Source organism: Crotalus tigris, unplaced genomic scaffold (assembly GCF_016545835.1).
Source record: "Crotalus tigris isolate CLP2741 ecotype Arizona unplaced genomic scaffold, ASM1654583v1 scf7180000019496.3020429, whole genome shotgun sequence".
Classification (NCBI taxonomy): domain Eukaryota; kingdom Metazoa; phylum Chordata; class Lepidosauria; order Squamata; family Viperidae; genus Crotalus; species Crotalus tigris.
In genome coordinates, this window is record NW_024097566.1 from 1695886 (window position 1) to 1711515 (window position 15630).

General features: G+C 33.8%; 1 protein-coding gene across 2 annotated transcripts in view; it reads left to right on the forward strand.

Moving 5' to 3' along the window:
- Window positions 1–15630, forward strand: part of TMTC2 (transmembrane O-mannosyltransferase targeting cadherins 2) — a 275980-nt gene that overhangs the window by 175232 nt on the left and 85118 nt on the right. The window contains exons 1-3 of one of the 2 annotated variants that reach the window (XM_039362965.1): window positions 1671–1783; window positions 4210–5041; window positions 13316–13430. In XM_039362965.1, coding sequence (XP_039218899.1) covers window positions 4291–5041; window positions 13316–13430 — 866 coding nt within the window. In that variant the 5' untranslated portion in view covers window positions 1671–1783; window positions 4210–4290. Of the gene's footprint in view, window positions 1–1670; window positions 1784–4209; window positions 5042–13315; window positions 13431–15630 lie in introns of those variants that run through there. The other variant, XM_039362964.1, reaches the window with a different exon arrangement.

Sequence of the window (15630 nt, forward strand, 5' to 3'; positions counted from 1 at the left end):
GTGAATCTAGCTTCCCCATTGACTTTGCTGTTAGAAGGTTGCAAAAGGTGGTTGCATGACCCCAGGGTACAACAACCACCATAAATATGAGTTGATTGCCAAGTGTCTCAATTTTGATCACATGACCATGGGGATGCAGCAGTAGTTGGAAATGTAAAAAACTGTATAAGACATTTTTTTCAGTGTCATTGTAACTTTGAACGGTCACTAAACAAACTATTGTAAGTTGAGAACTACCTATGCAGAATCTGCTTTATACCTAGATAATTCTCTATCCATTATTCATCACTGGTCTAAAGTAGGGTTGGACAAACTCTTGGTGGCTATACTTCCTTCTTCCTGAATTGGTTTTCACCATATGCTGGAAATGTGAGGCTGTAAAGGTAGTTAAAAAAGACTCAATGCCTTGTCATATATTTCCTTTCTTTAATAAGGAAGTTACCCACCTTCTTAAAGAACTGTTTTGCTTTCCATAATTTCATATTTTAAGTTTAGTTACCTTAAAAACAAAGATTTTCCCTTTCTCCATCTCCTATGTTCTGTTTTCAAGTATTACCTTTGTCCCATCACGATTTTCTTCTTCTTTGTATTCCATTTTTAGCAATCTGATAATAAATAAAATTAAAACTTCCACCTTGTATAGCTTCCAACCCCATAGCTCAGTATAGACTTTTAATTAACCTATGTTTTTACTCATTTTAAGTTACCCTGTATGCCTATGCCTTCCAACTGCTTACAGTTTCAACAGTTACAGCATTTCAGCCTTTCATGGTTGAAAGTTGCTATATGTCTTTTCCTACTTAAATTTGCTGTAGGCACATTTTTTCAAGTTAAGTTGACTGACCAAGTTACTATTCCTCCATATGTTCCCAGATTTTACTCTTGTTATTTCATTTTTTTTATGGTCGCCATCAGTTGTTTCACTTAGCTTTAAATTTTCAAAAGGTCAAATACTAAAAATGAATGAATATGATTTTAAAAGCAGTATCTGAAATTGTGTTTTTGTTATAGTTTTATATATTTTTATCTCCTTAAATAGAAAACTGGTTGTATTTTTTTAAAAAAAAAAAGATTATAACCTGAATTTTTTTCTCAGCTCACTTGATCGTAAAGTTAGTAATTTTAATAAGCTTTAGGCATTGGGTTGTTGAAATGTCACTTCCTCTGGTATTATATTTGCTGTGGGGAAAATTAAGCAATGTTGTTTAAATTTTCTTGTTTGTTTTTATTCTTATTTTATGCATGTGCATTTTTAAACTGAATTACTGATATTGAATATATATGGAATTCAGAGCAGTTAATGACAGGGGTTATAGGCTACTTCAGTCAGTAGATAAACAATTAAAAAGCCGAAATGTGCATAGGAAGCAGCAGTGTGTTTGTTGTAGGCAGTTGCAATGTACTTCTAATGGTTCACCCTTTTGGTAACCATTTGCATGCTGTATTCCATGCAAGCTAAAATATCTGAAGAATTGTCAAAAGTGGTTCAAAATGAATTAATCACATGCCCAAATATCACATTTACTTATGTTTTATTAAAGTAGAGGAAGAAGGAGTAGTAAAATGTATAAATTTTAAAGCTGGACGAAACACCATTAAATGTAAAGTAGATTTTTTAGCTTCTAAAATTGCCTGTTTTGTGCCGCTTTTACAATATTTTTCTTTTCTTTTCTTTCTCACCCAAGGAATGGGGAAAACAGAGGAAATCATGCTTGCCTTCTGGAAATATCATGTGCTGTTGGATAAATAGGAACATTGCATTGACAAAGTATTAAATAAAAGGGTAATCTACTATGGAGTTTAATTCAGCAGAGTTGACGATAGTGTTCTGCACATTTTGCAGTAAGGAACACCTGTAGGACATTTTACTTGATGGAAGCCATAGCAAACACAAATGGCACTTCAGTCATCTTTTTTCTTTAAAAAAAAAAAATCTCTTGGAGGAAAACCATAACTGATTAAAGGGTTAGAAGTTTCAACAAGGATATGAAAGCATATGCCAGATGGGATAGATTAGGACTTTTAATAGTACAGTAATCTAATCACTGCTGCCAAGCATTATAGAAGGCTCCACCTCTGGCTGGGTTTTATCCAGAAAGAAATGTGCAAGAATAAAATGCTGTTGGTATGAAGAGTTAATAAGTGCTATCTCTGAAGTTGTTCCCTAAAAATGACTGTACCTGAAGAACATTTCAAAAATTCATTTTTTGGTCATATGGTTTCTTGGTTTATAGTTCCATTAGACTTCTGAACCCTTTCTTCTTTCTTACTATCTTCAGATATATCAAAGAATCTTGTCAAAGGTTGAGAATATGCTGTTTATGAAGTAAAAATTGAAGTCCTTTCTTGAGGCCAGAATTTGTTAGGTCACCTACATGTCCAGAAGATTCTGCTACTGCTATAACAACTTGGATGGAATGTGCATCTGGAAAAGAAGAGTTTGGGCAACACGGTGCTTTCCCAGAAAGAGGCCCAGATTAGTTAATGGGGGAGAAGGGAAGAGTGCAGAGTAGTTCAAAATCTAAAATCTGTCCCAATCCATGCAGCACGTATCAAGGAGTTTATTGAGACACTGCAAGCTCCTAATATTATTCCCCAGGTCCCACTCAAATGAAACGCAAAGTCTCACTGAGTCCAAGTATCAGTAGGACACAGATTGTGCAGCATCCTAACTTGCCACTTACTTCATCTGGTCCTTACATCCCATCATCTGGAACACCTACTCCCAGAACAAAAACAAGATTTGGGGGAAATCTAGAAAACAGAGTTTTTCCATTGTGACACAAAATGTATCAAATCTACCTGACATTTAGGAAAACTGAAAATAGAGAAGCTACGAGAACTTTTGGTATTTAGAAGGAAGATTACTTAATAAATGTAATGCCAATGAGAGTAAGCATTTTAATTAAACTTCTGTTATTTTGTTTATTGAATAGTTTATTGCTGCTTTAGGTTGTAAATTGTCTTGAGTGCTCTAGCAGCGTGACAGTAGAGAAATATCATAGTAAAATAGACTTCTACCTTAGTATATATTGTACTAATTCATTTATTGAAATAATTTAATTTGCCAAAGTTTGTTAATTAAGAGAGGAGGACTCATGCAATTAAAATGTTTTTATTTATATTATATACATATATATATTATATATCCACTATTGGATATTCTTTCTGGCTCACACACTATCTTGTATTATGGCCAGTACCCTGGTAATTATCATGAAACCTTTCAATTTAAAAATCTAGTATGTGCTCTGAGTGAAATTTCAACAATGATAATAATATGCACTAACTGTATTTACCATGAATGTTATAGAGTAGTTAAAAAAATGCACTACATTATAGGCTACCAAAAGTAAATTAAAAGTATGCATTAAAGCAGGGGTGTCAAACTCGCGATGTCACATGATGTAGCACAACATATCGGGCCGGTTTTGCCATTGCTGGCAATGGGGTAGGCGCGGCTTCAGTAGATGAAACCGGCCCATGAGCCGGCAGTTTGACACCCCTGCATTAAAATGTACTTTTAATCAGTAATGTGATCTTGTTCTTGAATTTCTTGAATTTTGCATTCTACACAATAGTTTAGTGCAGCCAAAACTGTTATTTTAAAGATGCTCCAGACTTTCTTTAAAAGGTAAAAAAACCCCACTAATTAGGGTAAAAGTAGTCTTCATCTTCAAACTGTATGCAAAAGAAAATAATTATCAGTATGTTGCACGCTGCAATCGTATTACTGGAAATGCAAATTTAATTAGTTTTGCATAAAAATAGTAAATAGTAAGCCCAGAAACAATACTTCAAAGTTCATGTCCTCCAGATAAAGTGTGTCCCAACATTGCAAAGCAGGCTGGAACAAATGATCTACTTTATAATAAGTTGCACTTACTTCCAAAATAATTTAATTCACAGTGAGATAGTGACTTGTTGCAATAGATCAATAAATGAGGAAATTTGGGAGACATTACAATGTTATTATCTGGTTTTACAATGAAATTTTAGCAGCAGAAAGAAATCCTATAAATAGAGTAAAAGTATGCAGAAAAGAAATTTAAACAGAAAATATTAGCTCCAAAGTCTGAACCAAGAATTTATGATTTCTGGAACTATAAAGTTTCCTTAAGTTAGGATTAATTATCTTTTTAAAAAGCCTCATAGTTTTAGCAAAGAATTAGCAAGTATAATTCTTTTTTCTCTTTTTCTCTTTTGCAGAGGAAGAATTTGCCTCTTCTTTTGAGCATTGGTTTATTGATCTTCTGGGGAGCTTTATTGCTGGGTCTTCGCTTCTACTGGATGGGGAACAAACCTCCCAGCTTTTCCAACTCTGACAACCCAGCAGCTGACTCAGATAATTTTTTAACAAGAGTTCTGACCTTTTTTTATTTGCCAACCAAAAACCTTTGGCTGCTGTTGTGCCCAGACACTCTTAGCTTTGATTGGTCCATGGATGCTGTGCCTCTTCTCAAAACAATCAATGACTGGAGGAACCTACACACAGTGGCCTTTTATGCTGGATTCCTCCTCCTTACTTATACCAGTTTGAAAAATTCCAGCATAGGACGAGAAGGCAATGGGAAAAGTATAGCAAATGGCAGACTTAATGGCAATGGTCACAACTACCTATCTGAACTGGAAGATAAAGAATATAAAGAGTTGACATCCAGTTTTGCATCTAAAGAAGAAAATGGCATTAACAAAGGCTTACCACAAAAACCACATATTCCCTCAACAGAGAATATTGTGGTTTTGTCACTGTCTTTATTAATTGTTCCTTTTATTCCTGCCACAAACTTGTTTTTTTATGTAGGCTTTGTGATAGCAGAGCGTGTGTTGTATATACCTAGTATGGGCTTCTGCCTCTTGATCACTGTGGGCACAAGAGCCCTTTATGTCAAAGTCCAAAAACGCTTTCTGAAGAACTTGATTTTTTTGGCTACTGCTACATTAATTTTTTTTTACGGACTGAAGACATTTGTCAGGAATGGGGATTGGCAGAATGAAGAGATGCTGTATAAATCAGGGATTAAAGTAAATCCAGCAAAAGGTAACATTTTCCATTGGGGTTGTTTGCAACAAATGGATCACTTTATTATGTATCTTTTAATCTATCTATACTAGTTCTTTTTGGAAAATGCATAAATCCTATATTTACAATCATAAATAATTAAAGTTCAGAAATAAAAATGTACTGTGCTAAGATACAATTTCATATTAATTGCTTATTCAGAGGATTCATTGAATGTAGGGTGAAAACAAGTTGAAAACTACAGAAATGTTTTACTAATATGTTTTATGTTTCTGAATCCTTGTATTACAATATCTCTTGTCAGAATACTTCTTACAGAAACAAACGAACAAAAACAGGTAGTTTGAAGTATTTACTGGTTAGGTTTTAAATTTATGAATCACTTTCTATTCATGATCTGAATTTTCTTCCCTTCTTAGAATAGCATAATTTTTCCCCAGTACTGCTATTTGTCTAACATAGATGAAGAAACATTCAAATATTCTCAGTTTCCATAAAGAAATGTCTGTATGTTTTGTATTGTTAAAATATTTGGAAAAATAGGGTCTAATATTTAAATCATAAGGAAAATAGAATATATGTGAAATACACATTTGCCTTTGTTTCATTGGTATGAGGCAAGAGCCTCTGTGACTGGAAAAGCAAGAGTAGATTCTGGCAAATTTAATTGGCACACTGCTAAATTTTCAGAAGTTTAATGAATTTCAACAAACAAATCTTAAACAGAAAAATTGGTGTTCAGCTTACTGTTTCTGCTGAAAATAATCTACTGTAAGAAATAACTTGTAGGATGCATAAAATCTCTGTTCCTCCATCGAAAGATTTTATGCTGGAAATTGGATATAGTCTATTAATGAATTATCCATTTTTAAGAAAACATTTAAGAGACTAAAGATTTTTTGCAACAGTGCTACAGTAAAATGATTTATTATATTTGTTAAGTTTTCTAAGATTTCTTGAACTGTAAATGGATGCAAAAAGAGAAATAGAGGAAGAGAACAGTGCACATTTACATGAATCATCTTTATCCAATTTATATATTTTCCTATAATATGCCATGGCACAGCTCATTCCATTTAATCTATTTGTCCATCCCTGGGAGTTTGGAATCTCAGGAGAAAAGGCCTAGGAAATAAGTTCTAGCTTTGAATTACAGAATATTTTCGTGAGGAGTGAGTGAGTGAATGAATGAATGAACGCTTCCAAGGCTTAGTGAAAACAGAATCGAATAACATTGTCTGCTTTCCATTTAATATTTGGAATCCTAATACGGTACCTATTGTTACTATTATCTTTGTAGTTTATCTACTTTGTTTTATGTTTTGATACCTGTATTCTTTTTCCCCTAAAATATTGCTGATTGAAGGATAGCCAAATATTTGAACTTCTGCTTCCCATTCAGTGAAACCAGAAGCAAAGGATTGTTGAAAATGTCAGCCAAAATATCTGGAAGACGCTAGATAACCTTCACCTTGTTTGGATATGTCTACCTCCCCCCCCCATATTTTAATAAATTTTTATTTTCCCAAAAATAAAATACAAATAAAGAATAAACTAATTAACACTACTAAACAAGAATTGCAAACAAGACACAGAAAAGGGAGAAGGAAAAAAAAGCATGTATAACAAATATAAAATTAATAATAAATATATGGCCTCCACCCTAGCTGAATGCTGATACCTGTATCTCACACAAATCTAACAGGTTCCTTCCCTTGTATTGTGGATCTACAAATAGCTATACATTTTTCATCTATACTTGCTAAATTACTATTTTCATCACATTCTATTAACATATATCTCAAATATACAAAGTATTCTCCATCATCAAATCAACTCAATACCCGTTCACTGTAAAATAACTATTAACTGTTAACCCCCCTTCAAAAATAAAATACACACCTTTTAACCAGTTGCTCTTTAGCTTTGCCAATTCCACCAGCAGGTGTTGTCCGAGTTATATATTCTTATCAGAGAGATAGACAAAGTTCACCTAGAAGAATTAGCCTAGCCTAGCCTAGCCTAGCCTAACCTAGCCTAGCCTAGCCTAACCTAACCTAACCTAACCTAACATAACATAACATAACATAACATAACATAACATAACATAACATAACCATAGTTGGAAGTTACCTTGGAGGTCTTCTAGTCCAACTCCCTGCTCAGGTAGGAAGCCCTATACCATTTCAGACAAATGGTCGTCCAATCCCTTCTTAAAAACTCCCAGTGTTGGAACATTCACAACTTCCAGAGGCAGGCTGTTCCACTGCTTAATTATTCTAACCATCAGAAAATTTCTTCTCAGTTCTAGGTTGCTTCTCTCCTTGATTAGTTTCCATCTATTTCTTCTTGTCCTGCCCTCAGTTGCTTTGGAGAACAGCTTGACTCCCTCTTCTTTGTGGCAACCTCTGAGATATTGGAACACTACTATCATGTCACCCCTAGTCCTTCTCTTCATTAAACTAGACATACCCAATACCAGCAACCATTCTTTATATGTTTTAGCCTCCAGTCCCCTGATCATCTTTGTTGCTCTTCTCTGCACTCTTTCTAGAATCTCAACAACTTTTTTTTACAGTGTGGTGACCAAAACTGGATGCAGTATTGCAAGTGTAGCCTTACCAAAGCATTATAAAGTGGAATTAACACTGTATGTGATCTTGATTCTATCACTCTGTTAATGCAGGCTAGAACTGTGTTGGCTTTTTTGGCAGCTGCAGCACACTGCTGGCTCATATTTAAGTGATTGTCCATTAGGACTCCAAGATCCCTCTCACAGTTACTACTATTAAGCGAGGTACCACCTATACTGTACCTGTTCATTTGTTTTTTCTTGTCTAAATGTAGAACCTTACTTTTTTCACCATTGAATTTCATTTTGTTGAATAGCACCCAATGTTCAAGTCTGTCAAGATCCTTCTATATCTTAAGCTTATCTTCGTGAGTGTTGGCTATTCCTGCCAGCTTGGTGCCATTTGCAAATCTGATGAGTTCCCGATCTATCCCCTCATCCAAATCATTGATAAAAATGTTGAAGAGCACTGGGCCTACTTCCCTCCATATAGAGGCAGTTCCATTGAGGACTATACGTTGAATGAAATTAGTCAGCCAGTTACAAATAGAGGCAGTTCCATTGAGGACTATACGTTGAGTGAAATTAGTCAACCAGTTACAAATCCATCACCATCTGGTGGTGATGCTATCTAACCCACATGGTCTACTTTATCAAATGCCTTACTGAAGTCAATTAATAGATTAAAAAAGGATCAAATAATTTGAAGAACAAGTTATAACCAAGAAGATTAGCTGTGCTTGAGTACACCAACAGCTGACAAAAATTAATAATAGTGGCATGTAAAATAGTGATAAAGCTCTTTTAACCTGTACTGCACCACCTAATTTAATAATAGTATGTTTATTCATGAGTTTAGTGAACTGATACTAATGAGCTGTTTAAAAGTATGACTCTCAGGTTTGCTTATTGTCACTGAAAATCACCACATATATAAAGAGAAGAATATACTAAAACAACTACTGTCTTAAAGGGTTATGATCATTGGTTGAGGACAAATGACAGTGAGGATTCAGATGGCTATCTCTATCTCTATATTCTTTTCCCATTTGATATATTGTTTTGCTTTCAGAAGTGTGCCATATATTATTTATTTTTATTTACTTTATTAAATTTATTTGCCACCTGTTTTGCCACAATATGATTCTGTAAGGTTTGGATGTTATTACTTTTTGAATTTGGGAAAATAATAAATATGGCTACTTAAGGAAGCTCAGTGTCTCTGAAAGACTGATACTGTCAAGTATGTATTGCCAGCTTGCTGAAAGCTTAGTAAAATTACAGTCATATTACTAAAATGGTTTTCAGACTTATGAGGCAATTGACTTGTATATAGAAATTCTTGTAATTCTTTGAATAAACTGACCACTGAAAGATTGATCAAACCATAAGTGTGCTATTATTCATGAAAGCACTTTATGGACATTAGAAGAATTATTGGTTTTCAGAATTGAGTTAATATGAACATTTGTAATATTTGTTGATATGTATTTATATATGTGTGCATGTGTTATTCAATTTAGAAGTTCAACATGTAGAAACCATTTATTAATTTTTAGAGCATTGTTTTGACAAGTTGATTTTGCAATAACAAATAAATTGATAGACGTATGATGTATATTTAATATTACATAAAATTCCAGATAGAGATAAAGATTAACTGTATATTAAAATATTTTTGACTATTTTTATACTTATTGTCTGTACACAATAGGGTATTATAAGTTTTATTGAATAAATATCTGAAAATGAGATGTGTGCATCGAAGATTTTCATTCCCCCTCCGTACTTCTGATAAGCTTTGTGATAGTATAAATTTATTTAAGCAAATCATATTTAAATTAAATTATAGTATATTGTTGCTTTGAGCTGAACATAAGCAATATTTAATATTTTATGGTTGGGTTGTAATTTAGTCACAAAGGATCAAGTAATCTTATCCAATTAATAGGATGAGGAAGCAGCAAAATAATGTTATATCATAATTTACTAGCAGTAATCAGGATATTGGGTAGCAAACTATGGGCAATGGTTATGACTAATAATGATGAAGTTAAAATGTATTTCTTATCTATTTTATTTTAATGATCCCATTTTAAAGAATGATATATTTTGAGAAACTAAAAAGAATATTAAAGAAATTTAAAAACATAGAAATATCCACATAGAACAACCAGTCTTTGAAACAGTGTAACAGTGCTTATCAAATAATCTCAGCAGAGAAGCAGACCACATTTAATTTGATAGAACTATCATATGCAAAACAAGTTGACATTGCTGTCAATGAAGCAGTATGTGTAGTAACAAGATGCCTCAAACCCACACCAAAAACAAATATTCTTGAAGACATGCAAGAAGAAAACTGAATTAGAAGATGGAGGAGGGAATTTATGGAATAAGGAATAATCCCAGAAGAGAATATGGCTGAGGGATCTGATCTCTCCTACGTTATTTGGAGGATATTGAATTGGTTGAAGGTGGGAGTGCCTAAGCGTAGGACCAATATGCTCAAGGGAGGCTTGCTGGCATTTAACAACATGCTCTGGGAATGTGGAGAGACACAGAGTTAAAAAGTAATTACTAACGTTTATGTCCATGTAGTTTACCTATTTTCTCCTCAGAATGGCTGACTTCTGAATATTAAGTTCTCAATTTAAAAGACTAATTTAGAAGACTAAATTAAATCAACTAGTTAATTCAAATAAAATTAACAATTACTTAAGATTGTAACTTTAATTGGAAGTTGCATCTATTATATTTATTTTCTAATTTGTTACATTTTTATTGGTTTAATATTCCATATTCTCTCCTAGAATTTTATTTCTGTTCTATAAGCAAATGATTGAAAGAATAACTAAATCCAAATTATTATTAATTTTATTCACATTATACTATGCTCTTCAATAATTCTCATTTAAAAAAACCTTGGATTTCATACAGTGCAGTCATGTGACTATAAATTGTAATACAATATTGTAATAAAGATGGTTACTATAAAGTGCTTCACAGAGAATAAGTAAAGATGCTGGACTGTTCATTAATGAAGAGATTATGGACTTTGGTCTTTTTCAGTGGCCTTCATGAGTATATATTTTGTCATATTATTGTAAACTCTAAATTCCTAATGAGATTAAACTATTACTGATATTGACAGTGTAATTGATGCCCACACTAGCCAAACTATGACTTCTTGAGTAGTCATAATTCTTGTAAAGTAGATTCATTGATATCTAATTTGATTTTTTAATTATTTCAATCTAAAGGAGAAGTATTCTTCATTAATAAACTATGCTGACTGTAATTCAAATATAGTTATTACCCTTACTTTCTACCTAATGCATGAAAAACCCAAGTTTTGATGTGTGATGCTTCAGATAAAAATATGTAATTTTATCATTTTAAATTGTTTATGGTATATGTTTATAATATTAAATAGATGTACTTATGTATTAATATCTATTGCCAGCCATATCTTTAATGTTTGCCACTGCTGCTTTATGACTTAAGTAGTTGAGGTCCCTTTGAATGTAGAAAGAGATTTTTGTCTTTGGATCTGCCTGTTTGGAGGAAAGATAAATTTCTTGAAGATACAAAATAGTTAGAGCTCCAGGACAATGTTATAAACTTTATCAGAGCCCCAAACCTGATAGCAAGGGTTTGGCTGACTAAACTGTGTACACTAACCTTGTAAATACAGCTGCAAATCCACCCATCCATCCAGTGTGATAGTCAGACAAGCCTGAAGCCTTCCTCGTGCCCAGCGAGTACCTCCTCCTCCTCCTGAATAGCAAAGCTGTATCAAAAACAGCTTTTGAAATTCTTTTACCTTTCAAATTCGTTTTGCTATAGAATTTGAGAATTTCTCATTACCCCACAAATCAAACGTTTCTTTTGGCCACATGGAACTAGTAAGATCTTTGGATGCTATCCAAATTAAGTAATGCTAATTAAACTTAATTTTAGCATTATATACCCCTCAATGCAGAGTCTTGGGAGATCATTCACTTAATATGTACAGAACAAGAAAAATCAGACTCTGGGTAAGTTTTACCCATGAATACTTGTTACTCATCTTCATTGATAACTTTTTTTGTCATAGAGAATGTCAATATTCTGTCTCTTAGGGTATAAAATTGAATCAGATGGATGTAATTAGATCTAATATTTGACTTACCAGAAGACAGATGGAAAACAAGGCTATTGCCAAAAGAAATATAAAATGTGAATTTTGATTTCACTGTAAATAAGATCTGCATTTGTTAGACAACGTATCAGTAGAATTATTTTGTAATGTCTTATTATTTTTTGAAGTCAAGTATTTATTAAAAATTCCTGGATTCTTGTGTGTCTGTTTGATTAGTTCAGTCCAGCTTGCTGGGAGGAAACTTGGCACATTTTTTGATTCATATGAAAGTTATATTTCATTGAAGAAATTATGCATTAAAAATAGTTTTTAGGAACTGATTGTGTGTATGCTCTTAACTTGCATATAACGTTAAAAATTACCTCTGTCTTGTTTCAGCTAAAAAATGAAAAAAATTGGGAGAAGGATTTCTTATTTTGATCATATTAAGGTTTTTCTATTGTTTCCATTTTCAGCTCCATTATGATTAGAACCTTTGTTTACATGGATTTTAGGAAGAGGCAATTCCCATCAACTGTGTATTTTACATTAGTACACAAAAGTAGAACAATAAAATAACAGAGATGTATGTCCCTTAGAATATAAAACAAAAATATTTTTTGTTCTGTTGCCAAAATCAGTAGTATCACTTGCAAAATCTGCAAGTGTGTTAGACTCACAACCAAGCAACAGCACTATGCATAGTGCACACTATATTTTATTAGCAACTTAACATTGCCTGTAGAAATTAGTACTAGAAGAGACTGTCAGGTACAGATAGTCCTTGACTCTCAACATTCATTTAGTGACTATTCAGTTACAACAGCACTGAAAAAAATGACTTATGATTGCTTTTCACACTTAGACTGTTTCAGCATCCCCATGGTCACATGATCACAATTCGGGGGTTTGACAACTCGCATGTATTTATGACAGTTGCACTGCTGAGGTCATCTGATCACAATTTGCAACCTTCCCAGCTGACTTCTGACAAGCAGAGTCAATGGGGAGAAGCCAGATTCACTTAAGAACTTTTACTAACTTAACAACTGCAATGATTCATTTGCCAGTGGCAAGAAAGGTCACAAAATGGACCATAATTCACTTAACAATTCTTTTGTTTAGCAACAGAAATTCCAGGCTCCATTGTGGTTGTAAGTTGAGGACTACCTATGACCTGTAATAACCAATTCATATTACCTATAATAACCATTACCTATACAAATAAAAAAACACAATGTACCTAAACTATGACACTGGCCCTAAGAATATGTAAAACACAGCATTTCTAGTTCTTGCGCTCAATACTTCATGTATGAAAAAGTTTCTCCTATATTTCAATGTAGAAAATGCAAGGAATTTGTGATGCTGAATATATATAGAGAATATATACATTTTGGAATTAAAACAATGGCTGTTGTTCAATATGCATATTGTTATTACTAGTCTAATGAAAATGGGGTGGGGTGAGGTCTTCAAACTGAATCAGAGAAAAAGTTGCATAGCTTTTCTTGTCATAAGAACTCCTTATTCAGATACTAAATTGTGTATAATTGGATTGCAACTCCTTCTCAATACTATTTTCTCCTCTTGACAGCATGGGGTAACCTTGGAAATGTTTTGAAGAGCCAGAGTAAGATTTCTGAAGCTGAAAGCGCCTATAGAAATGCCTTGTATTATCGCAGCAACATGGCTGATATGCTTTATAATTTGTAAGTATATATGGCTTCCTTTTTTATATGTTTGTCTGTGAATAGGATCATTTATTAAGATTCAGGAAATGCAGATTATATTTACCTATTTCTTTTCCTTTCATCTTTCCTCTTGCCTTCAGTTAGCTTTCATTAATCTTACTTCAAACTCTTACATAGACAGATTTCCTTCTGTTCTCCACATTTATCAGATCATCAGATATTTGATTCTGCTTTGCAGTGAAATAGCAGCTAATTTCCCAGAAGATCTAGGGGGGTGCAGTATTTATGAATAGCCCTTTAGATTCATCCCACCACCTTGCCACAGATCCAGCTGACTAGAACTTACCAGCAGGCCCCAAGGCACTACAGCAGTTGAGATTGCTATTTTATCAACTTCAATTGGTAAATCAATGGCAGCTTTTCTTTGTAACAAGGATTTGAAAACCAATTTCCACGCTATGGCAGTCTATTTAGACAGCTGTGCTGTGATGTACCTAGAAGCTTGCTTGAAAGTTACAGCTAATACTGATTTTCTGTAGACAAGATGCAGAAATTCTTTTTGGCTCACTTAAAAATGATTGCAAGCACAATTTAAAACATGGTTTGAGAAATATTTCTTCTCCCACAGTAATATCTACTCTTGGTTACTTTTTGTAACATACTTGGCAAATTGATTGGAAGCAGGCAGAATGATTACTTGTCTACCTATTGTAGAGAGAAAGATGAAATATTCAATGGCATGCTTTGAACAATTGTTTCATTTTTGCTGAAAAACTCACCAGAGTCTCAACTGAAACTCCAAAGATGGGGAAAGATGTAAGGAGGTAACATTAACTCTTTCCCTGTTATTTTGGATTTTTTTTTTTCTTGAATTTCGGAAGTTTTGAGACTCTGGGGAAGTTGATAGGATGTTCTGGAGCATAATGCTTCTGTGGGGTGGAATTAGGCCCAGTTTGGTTGCTTTGGACTGCTAGAAATATGGGGGGAAATATATCTGGGAGATATTTAACCATTTCTTTAGAGAAGAGATGCAACCTTCTGTCTTTAAGGCCTTCCAGAAAAGGATTTCCCTGGACCTAAATATGTTGGCTTGCTTTCAGCCTTTTTCTGGAAAGAATGAGAATTAATTGTGGAGTATCATAGATAATATGAATTATTTGAAACCTTGTTTGTCAAGATTCAAGATGTAAGCCACATTAATCACTTTATTAGATCATCTTTGTCAGGATCTAGGTGGAAGATGTTTAGCTATCCTGTATATGTTAGATCTCTTGACAGCATTTGATACAATTGATCATGATATCGTTTTGGACTGTCTGCAAGAAATAAGCATGAATCTACTGATCTGTAATTGGTTTAGTCCTTCCTGAGTGAGTAGATTTGGTTGATGAAAGTGGTAGAACAGGAGTTGACCTCATGTTTTTCCTTGTAAGATATCACAGGAATTAACTATCTGGCTGCTGCTTTACAACATCTAAAAGAGACTGTTGGAAGTTACTCCCAACATCTATTGACTTGGGGAATGATATCAATGTGCTGATTATATTTAGTTATAGTATACCCAAAGCCAATTGGATATGTAAGGGATTTCTTGACTTGCTATTTAGAGGATATAGGGAGTTAAATGGGATGAAATAAGCTGAAAATAACTTCTTATAGTTGCTGTTTGTCCAAAGCCTTCTATATAACTACCATATCTTTTTTGACTGTGTATGGGATGGCACAAGAGTAGTGTAGTGATTTGTGGATTTTCCAAGATTTTCAGTGACTGATGATTTTCAGGTGGAGGCCTTGGCTAAAGAATTTTTTTGCCACTTTTGTCTCATATGCCTGTTGCCGCTTTATTTGAAGTAAGAGTTGACAATTCACACACCCCATCACCCCCTAAGGTTAAAAACTATTGCAATTTAATTTACATGGGATGAATGTAACTTTGACTCCTTAGGACCTGACATTTTACAAAATGTAATGGCCTACTGTTGGTTTATACAGGGACATAATGCATATTCCAGATGTTTCTTTAGATTTCAGTAGATGTTGGGTACAATTCAAAGTGCTGTAGAGTAGGGGTCACTAACGTCTGGACTGTGACCATTCATAACTGGGAGGTGGACAAGCACATGCATTCATCCCCAATTGTGCAAGCAGCAGGCAAGCACACTTCATTTGCATGAATACGGAACTCTGTGCGCTTGCCCATCGCTCACACGGAACCATG